We start from the raw sequence: 13,899 nt of genomic DNA, 5'->3' as shown, positions 1-13,899 counted from the left end.
TACATAAAAGAATATAAAGAGAAACAAATAAAATAATTTAAATGAATTTAAAAACAAGCAACAGTCCAGATAAGTTAAAAGATATTTCATGCATAGACACATGAGAAAAGAAATGTTTTTAACCTGTTTTACTGCCCCAGCTGTCAGCTGATGTCTGGTGCTGCTCCTCAGTTTCCAGCTGAACACAGATGCTAATCAGCCTGTTTACCCCATTAATTACCCCAGCTTCCTGCCTGTTATTGACTGCCGCTCCTCCAGGAGCTCCTTCTGTGTTAATTGGACCAATCAGAAATGAGGTCACATTGTTGCTGTGGCAACGCCCACACAGTGACATCATGCCGTGTCCTTGAGTGTCCTCCGGAGAGTTTCTGGGGATGATAAATTACATTACAGAACCTGATATTATTTCATCTGAGATGAGGAAACACACATAAACACACTCCGCGTCTGGACCAATCAGACACAAGGTGACCCTGGCTGTGTGCACGTGAGGTTTGGACCAATCAGACACAAGGTGACCCCGGCTGTGTGCACGTTTGGACCAATCAGACCTATCAGAGTCAGAGACTGAGACAGACGTGTCAAAGTTCCCTGCTGATAAACTCCGTTTGTTCTGCCTCAGCCGTCCACTTCACTGTGACCGCTGATGTCACCAGCTTCAAGCCCCGCCTCCGTTTCCAGGGCAACAAGCAGAGTGTTTACTCCGGCTACCTGTCGATGCCGAGAGGGCGATGTGCGACGCTGAGGGTCGGACTGCTGGTGAGACGAGGAGACACGTGCACACACACACGCACATGCACACATGCACACTCGCACGCGTGCACATACACCCGCACATGCATGCACATGCACACACACATGCACATGCACGCACACACACGCGCACACGCATACATGCACACACAGACGCACACACACACACTCGCGCATGCACAGGCACACATACACATGCATGCACACGTGCACATGTGCACACGCACATATGCACACGCACATACACATGCACACGCACATATGCACACGCACATGCACACACACGTGCACTCAGAGACCTGAAACCTTTACAGCTGCCCAGAGGCTGATGTTCTTCTGTTCTGTAGAACCCGCTCCGGGACAAAGTGGAGCCTCTGGTGTTCCGTCTGAACGTTTCTCTGTACGAGAAGTTTCCCAAGAAAAGAAACGCTGTTCAAGACCTCAAACGCCTCCCTGTGCTCAGCCAAGAGCCCCAACCAACCAGAACCCAGGTCAGAACCAACAGAACCCAGGTCAGAACCAACCAGAACCCAGGTCAGAACAATCAGAACCCAGGTCAGAACCCACCAGAACCCAGGTCAGAACAATCAGAACCCAGGTCAGTACCAACCAGAACCCAGGTCAGAACCCAGGTCAGAACCAACAGAACCCAGGTCAGAACCCAGGTCAGACCCACCAGAACCCAGGTCAGACCCAACCAGAACCCAGGTCAGAACCATCAGAACCCAGGTCAGAACCATCAGAACCCAGGTCAGAGCAATCAGAACCCAGGTCAGTACCAACCAGAACCCAGGTCAGAACCCAGGTCAGAACCCAGGTCAGAACCCAGGTCAGAACCCACCAGAACCCAGGTCAGACCCACCAGAACCCAGGTCAGACCCACCAGAACCCAGGTCAGACCCACCAGAACCCAGGTCAGAACCCACCAGAACCCAGGTCAGAACCAACAGAACCAGTAACAAGTAAGAATAAACTAGAACCCAGATGTCCCGGCCCATGTCCAGATGGATCACAAGAGTCAGAATCTGGCCCAGTTCTAAAGGAAATGTAAATAAAGAACCTGTTAGAAATGGTCAGAACCAAACAGAACAATCAGGATTAAGTCCAAATTCATGGAACCCATCAGAACTGAGACCAGAATCAGTTTAGAACCAAACCAGCTCAGAATGGGTCAGAACCTGTAATGAGTTCCTGTGGGAGAACCTCAGAATCCGCTCAGAATGGGTCAGAACCTGTAACAACAGCATGGAACTGTGTTCTTTCGCTCAGATCCACATCCAGAAGGCCTGCGGTTCTGATAACCGTTGCCAGAGCAACCTGCAGATGTCGGCCCGGTTCACTGATGAGAACCAGAACCCGTTCACAGAGTGAGTGGCTGATCACATGATGTTTAATGATCGGTTTGACTGGTTATACTTAAGAACGGGATCTTGTGGTTCTGGTTGTGGTTCTGCTGATGTGTGTTCAGGCAGCAGGGCTCCCAGGTGCTGCTCTACGACAGCACCATCAAAAGGTTGCTGCTAGAGGTCAACGTCAGCAACACGCCGTCCCCCGCCCGACCAGCAGAGGAGGCTCACAGCGCCGCTCTGAGCATCAGCATCCCGCCGCTGCTGGTCTACTCCGGGGTCCAGACCAAGGTGGGGATACCGTAGGGTTAGGGTTTGAGGGTTAGGGTTAGAGTTGGGGTAAGGGTTAGGGGGTTAGAGGGTTTGGGTTAGAAGGTTCGGGTAAGGGTTTGAAGTTGGAGTTGGAGTTGCAGTTGCAGTTGGGGTTGGGTTTGGAGTTGGGGTTGGGTTTGGAGTTGGGGTTGGGGTTGGGGTTGGGGTTGGAGTTGGAGTTGGGGTTGGGGTTGGAGTTGGGGTTGGGTTGGGGTTGGGGTTGGGGTTGGGGTTGGAGTTGGGGTTGGGGTTGGAGTTGGAGTTGGGGTTGGGGTTGGGGTTGGGGTTGGAGTTGGAGTTGCAGTTGGGGTTGGGGTTGGGGTTGGGGTTATGGTAGGGTTGGGGTTGGAGTTGGGGTTGGAGTTGGAGTTGGAGTTGGAGTTGGGGTTGGGGTTGGGGTTGGGGTTATGGTAGGGTTGGGGTTGGAGTTGGGGTTGGAGTTGGGGTTGGAGTTGGGGTTGGGGTTTGGGTTGGAGTTGGGGTTGGAGTTGGGGTTGGGGTTGGAGTTGGGGTTGGAGTTGGGGTTGGAGTTGGGGTTGGGGTTGGAGTTGGGGTTGGAGTTGGAGTTGGGGTTTGGGTTGGAGTTGGGGTTGGAGTTGGGGTTGGGGTTGGAGTTGGGGTTGGAGTTGGGGTTGGAGTTGGAGTTGGGGTTTGGGTTGGAGTTGGGGTTGGGGTTGGGGTTGGAGTTGGGGTTTGGGTTGGAGTTGGGGTTGGAGTTGGGGTTGGGGTTGGAGTTGGGGTTTGGGTTGGAGTTGGGGTTGGAGTTGGGGTTGGGGTTGGGGTTGGAGTTGGGGTTGGAGTTGGGGTTGGAGTTGGGGTTGGAGTTGGTGTTGGGGTTGGGTTTGGGGTTGGGGTTGGAGTTGGGGTTGGAGTTGGGGTTGGGGTTGGAGTTGGGGTTGGAGTTGGGGTTTGAGTTGGGGTTGGAGTTGGGGTTGGAGTTGGTGTTGGGGTTGGTGTTGGGGTTGGGGTTGGGGTTGGAGTTGGGGTTGGAGTTGGGGTTGGAGTTGGGGTTGGGGTTGGAGTTGGGGTTGGAGTTGGGGTTGGAGTTGGGGTTGGGGTTGGTGTTGGAGTTGGGGTTGGGGTTGGGGTTGGAGTTGGGGTTGGAGTTGGTGTTGGGGTTGGGGTTGGTGTTGGGGTTGGGGTTGGGATTGGAGTTGGTGTTGGGGTTGGGGTTGGGGTTGGGGTTGGAGTTGGGGTTGGAGTTGGGGTTGGAGTTGGGGTTGGAGTTGGGGTTGGGGTTACGTGGGTCAGCTCCAGCCATGTTTCTGCACATTTAACCTGATGGCAGACTTTAATGGACTACTGGACCTAGACTGGTCCAGAAGAACTGGGGTTTGACCTAGATGTGATTGAACACAGTGCTGAGAGACATTGGAACGGTCTGACCCAGGACCTGGACCTTGCAGCTGACAGGACTGTGGACACTGAGGGATGTGGTCTTGATTGGACCTGTATTTATGTTTCAGGGCAACGTCTCAGCGTCAGTGCAGTGTTCTCCTTCTGAGGATGGCGTTCTTCTGTGTGAGCTGGGCAACCCTTTCAGAAGCCAGCAGAAGGTACGGCCCTGTCCTGCTGGCCTGCAGAACCAGCTGCAGAACCAGCTGCAGAACCAGCTGCAGAACCAGCTGCAGAACCAGCTGCAGAACCAGCTGCAGAACCACCGTCTGCACCACGCTGCTCCTGCTGAGACTCTGTCCTGTGTTTCAGGTCCAGGTGTTGATCAAGTTTCAGCCGTCTGAGATCAGTCTGGACACCAGGGAGATCCGGTCTCTGCTGCAGCTGTCCACGTAGGACTTCCCCTCACATTGCTGTCTGACTCTGTGCTGGTTCGATTCTGAGCCGTCTCTGTGTCCTCAGGCTCAGCGAGCAGTCCGATCTGTCTCCGGTGTCCGTTTCCATGTTGGTGGACTACTCCCTGCAGACGTCTTTGACTCTGTGAGTACTAACGGTTTCAGATTGTTGTTATACCACCAGCACAGAATTTTACTTCACCTCCATTGGAGCATCTTTTTATTCCCTTTTTATTCACAAATTAAACTTCTTCTAGATTCAAGATTCAAGATTCAAAGGTTTATTCTCATATGTGCAGTTTCCCTGTACAATAAAATTCTTTGCTTTGTTGCCAGCACTGGATGTCCAAATATAATAAAAGATACGATGAAATAAGCATGCAACAACAATATTATAACAGGAGGAATGAGGAAACATAGATAGATAGATAAATACTTTATTCATCCCAATTTGGGAAATTATTGTGTTGCAACAGCGTACAGTATAAAAGATATGTAAACAATTAAAGGAAAAACAAGCAAATAGAATAAACATCAGAGAAATAAACATTAGCTATAAACAAATCCACAGTATGAAGAGTAGGGTAAATAATAATAATAAACTATGCCTTTTCTTCCATGATTCAAAGGGGGAGACCTTGCAGAGCTAAGCAACGATACGCCCATCTGGTCTGTTCTTGTTAAGGCATCATCAGTTCTGTAGCATCACTGTGGAAGAAACAAACTTCCATCTGAACCCTGCACATGCACAGCTGTACATGTTGGGTGATGCTTTAGAGGCTGACAAGTCAATGTGGTGTCGTGTTACAGAACCCAACAACCCTAAGACTACATATTCTATTCACTCTGACGTGTGATGAACAAAGCAGCCGGGTCAGAAGCCGGTTCATTACCTCCAGCTTGGGTGGAGCCCCCTGGTGGCCACAAACGGAACAAATATATGATTAGAAGGCCATGATTTACTTTAGTGGGAATGAGTTCCTTTGGCAGCGTGATTTGTGAAGGTTTGAGGCCTGAAATGTTGTTTCTGTCATGTGTTTATATGTTTCCTGTTTTATGCACATAAAAGTTCACCTCTGATGGATTTCCCCACATCCTGGAACTCACTGCAGTGTTGAATTTAAAAAAAGAATGATTCATTTATCCATTAACTTGTAATTTATTGACTAATTATTGATCATAAACTGTAAAAAATCCCACATCACAGAATGAACAAATGTTCACTGGTTCTAAGAACAGGTGCTCTCATTGGTTGCTGACAGGATCAAATCTCCAAGCCCCGCCTCCTTCAGCGGTCATGTGATCGGGGAATCGGCCATGAAGAAGACGGAGGACGTGGGCAGTCTGCTGCTCTTCACCTTCCAGGTGCACCTCAGCGGGAAGCCACTGGGTCACCTAGGCAACCTGGAGGTTGAGTTTGATTGGCCGACGGAGGCTGCCAATGGGAAGTGGCTGCTGTACCTGGAGGAGATCCTATTGGACGGCACCTCAGTGCCTCGTTGCGCTCCGCCCGGCAACATCATCAACCCGCTCGGCTTGCTGGTAACCATGGCAACACCAGCCTCACATACATACACCTTTCAGAGTAAAAGTCTACGTCCTTTCAGAATAAAGGCGTGTACCATCTGAAGGGTTTCAGAAGAATGCGTCCCCACGCTGATACTGCTTCTTCTCCGAGTTAAACGCCTCTTCTTCCTGTTTGCTCAGCTGTCAAAAGAGGAGAAGAAGAGGAAGAAGAGGAGTCTGGAGGAGGAGAAGAAGACGGAGCAGGAAGATACAACTGCCCCTGTCCTTCACCTCCAGGGGCAGAAGAGGAAGTCCTACACCCTGGTACGTCATGGAGGGCAGTTAGAAGTGTGCGGACACCTTTGGTAAGGATGGAAGCTTTTCCAGATGTGGTTCCATGGTCCAGATGTGGTTCCATGGTCTGGTTCCATGGTCCAGATGGTGTTCCATGGTCCAGATGAGGTTCCATGGTCCAGATCACATTACATTACACTTAGCTGACGCTTTTTATCCAAAGCGACTTACATCTATTTAGATACAGGGTATTGGTTACAGGCCCTGGAGCAATGTGGAGTTAGGTGCCTTGCTCAAGGGCACTTCAGCCATGAATAGAGGTGTAGGGAGAGGTAATGGTGGGACTTGAACTTGCAACCCTCTGATCTTAAGTCCGCCTCCCTAACCACTAGGCCACGGCTGCCCAGATGTTTTGTTATTCAGACTGTGTGAGGCTTGATGAAACATGATAACAAACTGTTGCAGGACTGCGTCCACGGGGCCAGATGTGTGAAGTTCTTCTGTCCTTTGGTCAACATGAACAACTCTGCGACTCTGAGGGTCCGCAGCCGGCTGTGGAACTCCACCATGATCGAGGTACAAACTAATCAAGTCAAATTAATAATCGGTAATCAATACGGTTTATGCCAAACACATTTGCTATGCCAAGGGAAGCTTTATGAATGTAAAGCTCCCCTTGATGCCCATCAACTTATTTATTTATTTGTTTTTGTTACTATACTTAACATGATGTGATAGTGTTGAACCGGACCGGGGGACAGAGAGAGAGGGAGAGTGAAGAAGGGAAAAAAAAAAAGGAACAGAAACATGAAGAAACAAACAGAAAACAATGAAAAATCAGACAACCAGCTGCTACACCTGTAAAAATAAAACTGAAAGACAATCCACAGCTTTTGTGAGGAATCCAGCCTTAGAGCCACCAGGAGCACCTGTAAGCAGACAAGCAGAGAACAAACACACAAACAAGCAGAGAACAAACAAACACACAAACAAACAAGCAGAGAACAAACACACAAACAAGCAGAGAACAAACAAACACACAAACAAACAAGCAGAGAACAAACACACAAACAAGCAGAGAACAAACAAACACACAAACAAACAAGCAGAGAACAAACACACAAACAAGCAGAGAACAAACACACAAACAAGCAGAGAACAAACAAACAAGCAGAGAACAAACACACAAACAAGCAGAGAACAAACACACAAACAAGCAGAGAACAAACAAACAAGCAGAGAACAAACACACAAACAAACAAACAAACAAGCAGAGAACAAACACACAAACAAACAAACAAACAAGCAGAGAACAAACACACAAACAAACAAGCAGAGAACAAACAAACACACAAACAAACAAACAAGCAGAGAACAAACAAACAAACAAACAGAGAACAAACAAACAAACAAGCAGAGAACAAACAAAAAAAAGCACAAGCAGCAGCAATCTCATTTAACACAGCTGTGGACAGTGACGTCGGAACTATTTTCTGGGAGGGGGGGGCGGGATTTTTGCTGGGAGGGTCGGGGGGGGGGGGGGGGGGGGGGGGGACTCACACTTAGCCTATCAATGATTAACGAACTCGACACGTAGGCCTATACATAACACATATAGGCTACATAAACACACGCAGCATCTTAATTGTTACGAAAATGTATGAAACAAAATGAATTAATTAATCAAGCCTTTATTAAGGAACATACTGTAGCCTAATAGGCGATAACATAGGCCTACAGCATTCAGAAATATAACAGAATAATAAATAATAATAATCAGAATAATCAAGCCTTTGCGAACATAGGCATAATGGAACATTCAGAAAAATAACGGTTTAGGCTACTTTGCGCTTGTAAGGCCTTTTAAACTTTTCCAAAAGTAGACCTTCTCTCTGTTGTTCTGCTGATAAATTCTTTAAGCAGGGTCGAGACATCGCATTCATCGAGAAGGTCGCTATGCGCATTCATAATGGCCAAATGAGTGAGTCTCTCCTCCTTCATAGTATTGCGCAGCCACGTTTTCAACCTGCGCAACGCCGAGAACGAGCGCTCGGATGCCGCGACAGAAATGGGCAGAGCCAGACAGAGCTTTATGAGCCTCTCCGCTTCCGACAGCATGGAGCGGGATTGGGGCTGCAAGGTGTGCAGAATGGCCAATACATCCTGAATGGTTTTAACTTCTCGCCCCCTACACACGTCGCTCAGGATGTCCAGCTCAAGGCTTAGCTGCTCTCTTGAAAAGGAAGTCAGTTCCAGGGAACCCAGCTGAGTGAGCTGTCAGATGCAGTCTGCATAGCAACAGCTATGCCAGGCTGCTGTATTGAGCCAGGCAGGGTGCATATCACATCAAACGATCTGTTTTAAGAAATAAATGTAAGTCAGACAAATTGAGTTTAAATTCAGAATCTTTATTTTTATTTTTATTTAAAAATGTCTCCATTTGGTGAAAGTTTAATCTCCACTGGCAGTTTGTTCCACTTGTTTGCTAGCCTAGAAATCTAGACGCCCCTAGCGGCCGCAAATGGAATTTGCTCCGGGGCCAGTCTAGTCACTTGTGGTCGTTTTGCAACGTTCCAAATCAATAGTTGATCGAGCCAATCAAATGGTGAGGAGCGGGGTCAGAGGCCGGGCTACCTAGTGACGACAGAGGTGCGACGTTTCAGTGTGTAGTTCCAGAGAGAGGTTAAAAAAAAAACTCTCTTTAGATTTATAGGGAGACGAAGTAAACTTACATCTGAGAGCAATCCCCAGTCAATTGCGAGCATGATGTACCAAAGACAGCGGGCCGATCTTCGTCTCAGAGCTGACAAAACTCTCCGGTAAGGCATTTGAACGGTCAAATTCCGTTAACAGGACGAGAGCAGTCAAAACGGCAAACCGGAAGTGCGTTTGCTCACTGCGGCTAGCTTTAGTAGCGCCGAATTCATGGGAACAAAACTGTAAACAGCCGGTATTTTGTCAGGTTTTCAACACGTTGGGGATCTAAACGACTACTTTCTCGCCTGAAAATGTTTCAAATGTTGCTAAAGTTTACAGAGTTTAGAGCTTAAGAGAAATCAGCTTTTCAGGCCATAGACTACTGACCACAATGTACATTCCGTCGCGTTGACGACGTAACACTTCTTCATCGCTCTGATTGGTTGTTGCGCCATCCTATTGCGTGGCGTTAAACTTGACAGACAGCCGTATATCCCGCCCACACTGCTATCCAGCGTTACTAGACCCATGTACAGCTATTTGCTGTACGGGTCTGGCTTGCTAGGCGACTTGTTTGCAGCATAACAGCTAAATGCTGCTTCTCCATGTTTAGTCTGGACTCTGGACTGGACCAGCTGACCTGAGTCCTTGGATCTAAGAGCTCTGCTGGCTTTATGTTCTCTGAACAGATCACAGATGTATTTTGGGCCTAAACCGTTCTGGGATTCTGACAACTACACTTCCTGTTTGCCTCTGCGGTCTGGGGCCTCTTTTATTCAACATTTCCATTCTCCCACCGGCTCAGATTATACAAAGCAACAGAACCACAGTTATGCTGACGACACACAGATCTACATCCCTGTATCACCTGGATTATAATCCCTGTCAAGCAGTTAACCTTCAGTTAAACGGAGCTCGTCGTCTTTGAAGTTAAAGAAGAACGGTTAAAGGTCTGAGCTGTTAAAAACTACAAACCAAGCAGAACTCCGGGTCTTTATTATGGACTCAGAGCTGAACTTTAGCAGCCAGATCAGGTCAGTTTCTGAAGTCACCTGGAGAACATTTCCAGGACCAAAGGACTCGTGTATTTAATGAACTGATTTAACTGAAGTGAAGGATTTTGGTTCAAAACTGTTGCTGCACCCTCTCCAGTCATAGTTTCCTGCTGTGTTTCAGGACTACAGTGATGCCAGCAGCATACTGGTTGGAGGCCGGGCCACTCTGAGGCTGCAGACGGACAAACCTGCCATCAACATGGAGCCTCACAGCTCAGAGGTAACAGATGCAGCAGAGATCTCACCCTGTCGGGGAGTCTGTGGTTCCTGAACCTCCTCTTCCTGTCTGCAGATCCAGGTAAACATCTATCCAGAGTTTAAACTGCAGCTGGACTCTGGCGCCCCCCTCTGGATCATTCTGGTGTCTGTGCTGGCCGGGGTCTTGCTGCTGGCTCTGATCTGCCTCCTCCTATGGAAGGTATGTGGGTCTGGTGTCAGGGCCTGGTGTCAGGTCCTGGTGTCAGGGCCTGGTGTCAGGGTCTGGTGTCAGGGCCTGGTGTCAGGGCCTGGTGTCAGGTCCTGGTGTCAGGGCCTGGTGTCAGGGTCTGGTGTCAGGGCCTGGTGTCAGGGTCTGGTGTCAGGGCCTGGTGTCAGGGCCTGGTGTCAGGTCCTGGTGTCAGGGCCTGGTGTCAGGGCCTGGTGTCAGGGCCTGGTGTCAGGGTCTGGTGTCAGGGCCTGGTGTCAGGGCCTGGTGTCAGGTCCTGGTTTCAGGGCCTGGTGTCAGGGTCTGGTGTCAGGGCCTGGTGTCAGGGCCTGGTGTCAGGTCCTGGTGTCAGGGCCTGGTGTCAGGGTCTGGTGTCAGGGTCTGGTGTCAGGGCCTGGTGTCAGGGCCTGGTGTCAGGTCCTGGTGTCAGGGCCTGGTGTCAGGGCCTGGTGTCAGGGTCTGGTTTCAGGGCCTGGTTTCAGGGCCTGGTGTCAGGGCCTGGTGTCAGGTCCTGGTGTCAGGGTCTGGTTTCAGGGCCTGGTTTCAGGGTCTGGTGTCAGGGCCTGGTGTCAGGGCCTGGTTTCAGGGTCTGGTGTCAGGGCCTGGTGTCAGGGCCTGGTGTCAGGGCCTGGTGTCAGGGCCTGGTTTCAGGGTCAGTTTTTACTTTCAGTTCTGTCATTACATCATTCCTCTGTAACCTGAGCGCCACCTCCTGGTTGGTAAACTGTTGCTGTGCTGCCCCCTGCTGTTCAGTGTGGGTTCTTCAGGAGAGCGAGCACCAGGGAGCTTTACCAGGCAAAGACCCAGAAGGCCCACATGAAGACCCAGCCGTCTGAGAGCGACAGGCTGACCAAGGAGCTCTGAGGCTGGGCATGCAGCTGTCAGAGAGTCCTGCTGTAAGGACCACTTCGTGTTTGTTTACGGACTGTTTCCTGTTTACTGACTGTTTCCTGTTTCCTGTATACTGTCTGTTTCCTGTTTACCGACTGTTTCCTGTTTACAGTTTACTGTTTGTTTACTGACTGTTTCCTGTCTGTTTACTGTCTGTTTACTTACAGTTTACTGATTGTCTGTTTCCTGTTTACTGCCTTTTTACAGTTTACTGTCTGTTTCCTGAGTGTTTCCTGTTTACTGAGTGTTTCCTGTTTACAGACTGTTTATTGTTTACAGACTGTTTACTGTCTGTTTACTGTTTACTTCCTGTTTACTGACTGTGTACTCTTTACTGACTGTTTATTGTTTACTTCCTGTTTACTGCCTTTTTACTTCCTGTTTACAGTTTCCTGTCTCTTTCCTGTTTCCTGTTTGCTGACTGTTTCATGTCTGTTTACAGTTTACTGACAATTGACTGTTTACTGATTTTTTTTCTTCTTTTTTTTTTTACTGTTTATATCGGTTATCTGACTGTTGCCTGACTTTTCACTCACCTGTTTACCTGCTCACCTGTTTACCTTCTCACCTGTTTACCTGCTCACCTGTTTACCTGCTCACCTGTTTACCTTCTCACCTGTTTACCTGCCCACCTGTTTACCTGCCCACCTGTTTACCTGCTCACCTGTTTACCTGCCCACCTGTTTACCTGCCCACCTGTTTACCTGCTCACCTGTTTACCTGCCCACCTGTTTACCTGTTTTCCTGCCCACCTGTTTACCTGCCCACCTGTTTACCTGTTTACCTGCTCACCTGTTTCCTGCCCACCTGTTTACCTGATCACCTGTTTACCTGCTCACCTGCTTACCTGCTCACCTGCTTACCTGCCCACCTGTTTACCTGTTTACCTTCTCACCTGTTTACCTGTTTACCTTCTCACCTGTTTACCTGTTTTCCTGCCCACCTGCTTACCTTCTCACCTGTTTACCTTCTCACCTGCTCACCTGTTTACCTGCCCACCTGTTTACCTGTTTTCCTGCCCACCTGTTTACCTGCTCACCTGTTTACCTGTTTACCTGCTCACCTGTTTTCCTGCCCACCTGTTTACCTGCTCAACTGTTTACCTGCTCACCTGTTTACCTGCCCACCTGTTTACCTGCTCACCTGTTTACCTGATCACCTGCTTACCTGCTCACCTGCTTACCTGCCCACCTGTTTACCTATTTACCTTCTCACCTGTTTACCTGTTTTCCTGCCCACCTGCTCACCTGTTTACCTTCTCACCTGTTTACCTGTTTACCTGTTTTCCTGCCCACCTGCTTACCTTCTCACCTGTTTACCTGTTTTCCTGCCCACCTGCTTACCTTCTCACCTGTTTACCTTCTCACCTGTTTACCTGTTTACCTGTTTTCCTGCCCACCTGCTTACCTTCTCACCTGTTTACCTGTTTTCCTGCCCACCTGCTTACCTTCTCACCTGTTTACCTTCTCACCTGTTTACCTGCTCACCTGTTTACCTGTTTACCTTCTCACCTGTTTACCTGTTTACCTGCTCACCTGTTTACCTGTTTACCTTCTCACCTGTTTACCTGTTTACCTGCTCACCTGTTTACCTGTTTACCTGCTCACCTGTTTTCCTGCCCACCTGTTTACCTGCTCACCTGCTTACCTGCTCACCTGCTTACCTGCCCACCTGTTTACCTATTTACCTTCTCACCTGTTTACCTGTTTTCCTGCCCACCTGCTCACCTGTTTACCTTCTCACCTGTTTACCTGTTTACCTGTTTTCCTGCCCACCTGCTTAACTTCTCACCTGTTTACCTTCTCACCTGTTAACCTGTTTACCTGTTTACCTTCTCACCTGTTTACCTGTTTACCTGTTTTCCTGCCCACCTGCTTACCTTCTCACCTGTTTACCTTCTCACCTGTTTACCTGCTCACCTGTTTACCTGTTTACCTGTTTACCTGCTCACCTGTTTACCTGTTTACCTTCTCACCTGTTTACCTGTTTACCTGCTCACCTGTTTACCTGTTTACCTGTTTACCTTCTCACCTGTTTACCTGTTTACCTGCTCACCTGTTTACCTTCTCACCTGTTTACCTGCTCACCTGTTTACCTGTTTACCTGTTTTCCTGCCCACCTGCTTACCTTCTCACCTGTTTACCTGCTCACCTGTTTACCGGTTTACCTGCCTACTTGTTTACCTGCCCACCTGCCTACTTGTTTACCTGCTCACCTGTTTACCTGTTTACCTGCTCACCTGCTCACCTGTTTACCTGTTTACCTGCTTTCTCCACAGTGCGGTTTCTTTGTGCGTCAGGGGGCGTGGCAGGCGGCGGCGGTGCACCAGGGGAGGATTCTGGGTAAAACTGATCAGCGGCAGCACGTGGACGCTGACGGCTTCCTGATCCACGACCAGGTGAACTCATCCAGAAACAGGAAGTCCCACAAACACTGGGTCACCTTCTGGACTGAGGCTCACTGAGAGACCTGCCGTATCCATGGAAACGCATCCTGAACCAAACCGGACTCCCACCTGTAACCTGACACTCTGTGATTGGTCTGTTACCATGGAAACGCATCCTGAACCAAACCGGACTCCCACCTGTAACCTGACACTCTGTGATTGGTCTGTTACCATGGAAACGCATCCTGGACCTAACCGGACTCCCACCTGTAACCTGACACTCTGTGATTGATCTGTTACCATGGAAACGCATCCTGGACCTAACCGGACTCCCACCTGTAACCTGACACTCTGTGATTGATCTGTTTTTGTGTACATTGATATTTGGTTATTGATCTAAAAGTGATCAACAGGAAATGAGCAGAATTTTAAACTTTTAGAACAG

The 13,899-nt window shown here is 49.0% G+C and overlaps 1 protein-coding gene across 1 annotated transcript in view; it reads left to right on the top strand.

Moving 5' to 3' along the window:
- The window catches only part of LOC142371344 (integrin alpha-3-like), a 38,042-nt gene extending 24,606 nt beyond the window's left edge, over positions 1-13,436 (top strand). Inside the window, exons 15-28 of the mRNA XM_075453994.1 lie at positions 623-759; positions 1,101-1,244; positions 2,023-2,120; positions 2,222-2,390; positions 3,878-3,967; positions 4,119-4,198; positions 4,269-4,346; positions 5,464-5,743; positions 5,909-6,031; positions 6,467-6,577; positions 9,875-9,973; positions 10,046-10,171; positions 10,931-11,073; positions 13,347-13,436. Of these exons, the coding sequence (XP_075310109.1) occupies positions 623-759; positions 1,101-1,244; positions 2,023-2,120; positions 2,222-2,390; positions 3,878-3,967; positions 4,119-4,198; positions 4,269-4,346; positions 5,464-5,743; positions 5,909-6,031; positions 6,467-6,577; positions 9,875-9,973; positions 10,046-10,171; positions 10,931-11,041 (1,646 nt within the window). The 3' untranslated portion in view covers positions 11,042-11,073; positions 13,347-13,436. The remainder of the gene's footprint in view (positions 1-622; positions 760-1,100; positions 1,245-2,022; positions 2,121-2,221; positions 2,391-3,877; positions 3,968-4,118; positions 4,199-4,268; positions 4,347-5,463; positions 5,744-5,908; positions 6,032-6,466; positions 6,578-9,874; positions 9,974-10,045; positions 10,172-10,930; positions 11,074-13,346) is intronic.
- Positions 13,437-13,899: the final 463 nt, after the last annotated feature.

Source organism: Odontesthes bonariensis, chromosome 21 (genome assembly GCF_027942865.1).
Source record: "Odontesthes bonariensis isolate fOdoBon6 chromosome 21, fOdoBon6.hap1, whole genome shotgun sequence".
Lineage (NCBI taxonomy): Eukaryota > Metazoa > Chordata > Actinopteri > Atheriniformes > Atherinopsidae > Odontesthes > Odontesthes bonariensis.
The sequence above is the reverse complement of the archived record's forward strand: the minus strand, read 5'-3'. Positions and strand labels throughout refer to the sequence as shown.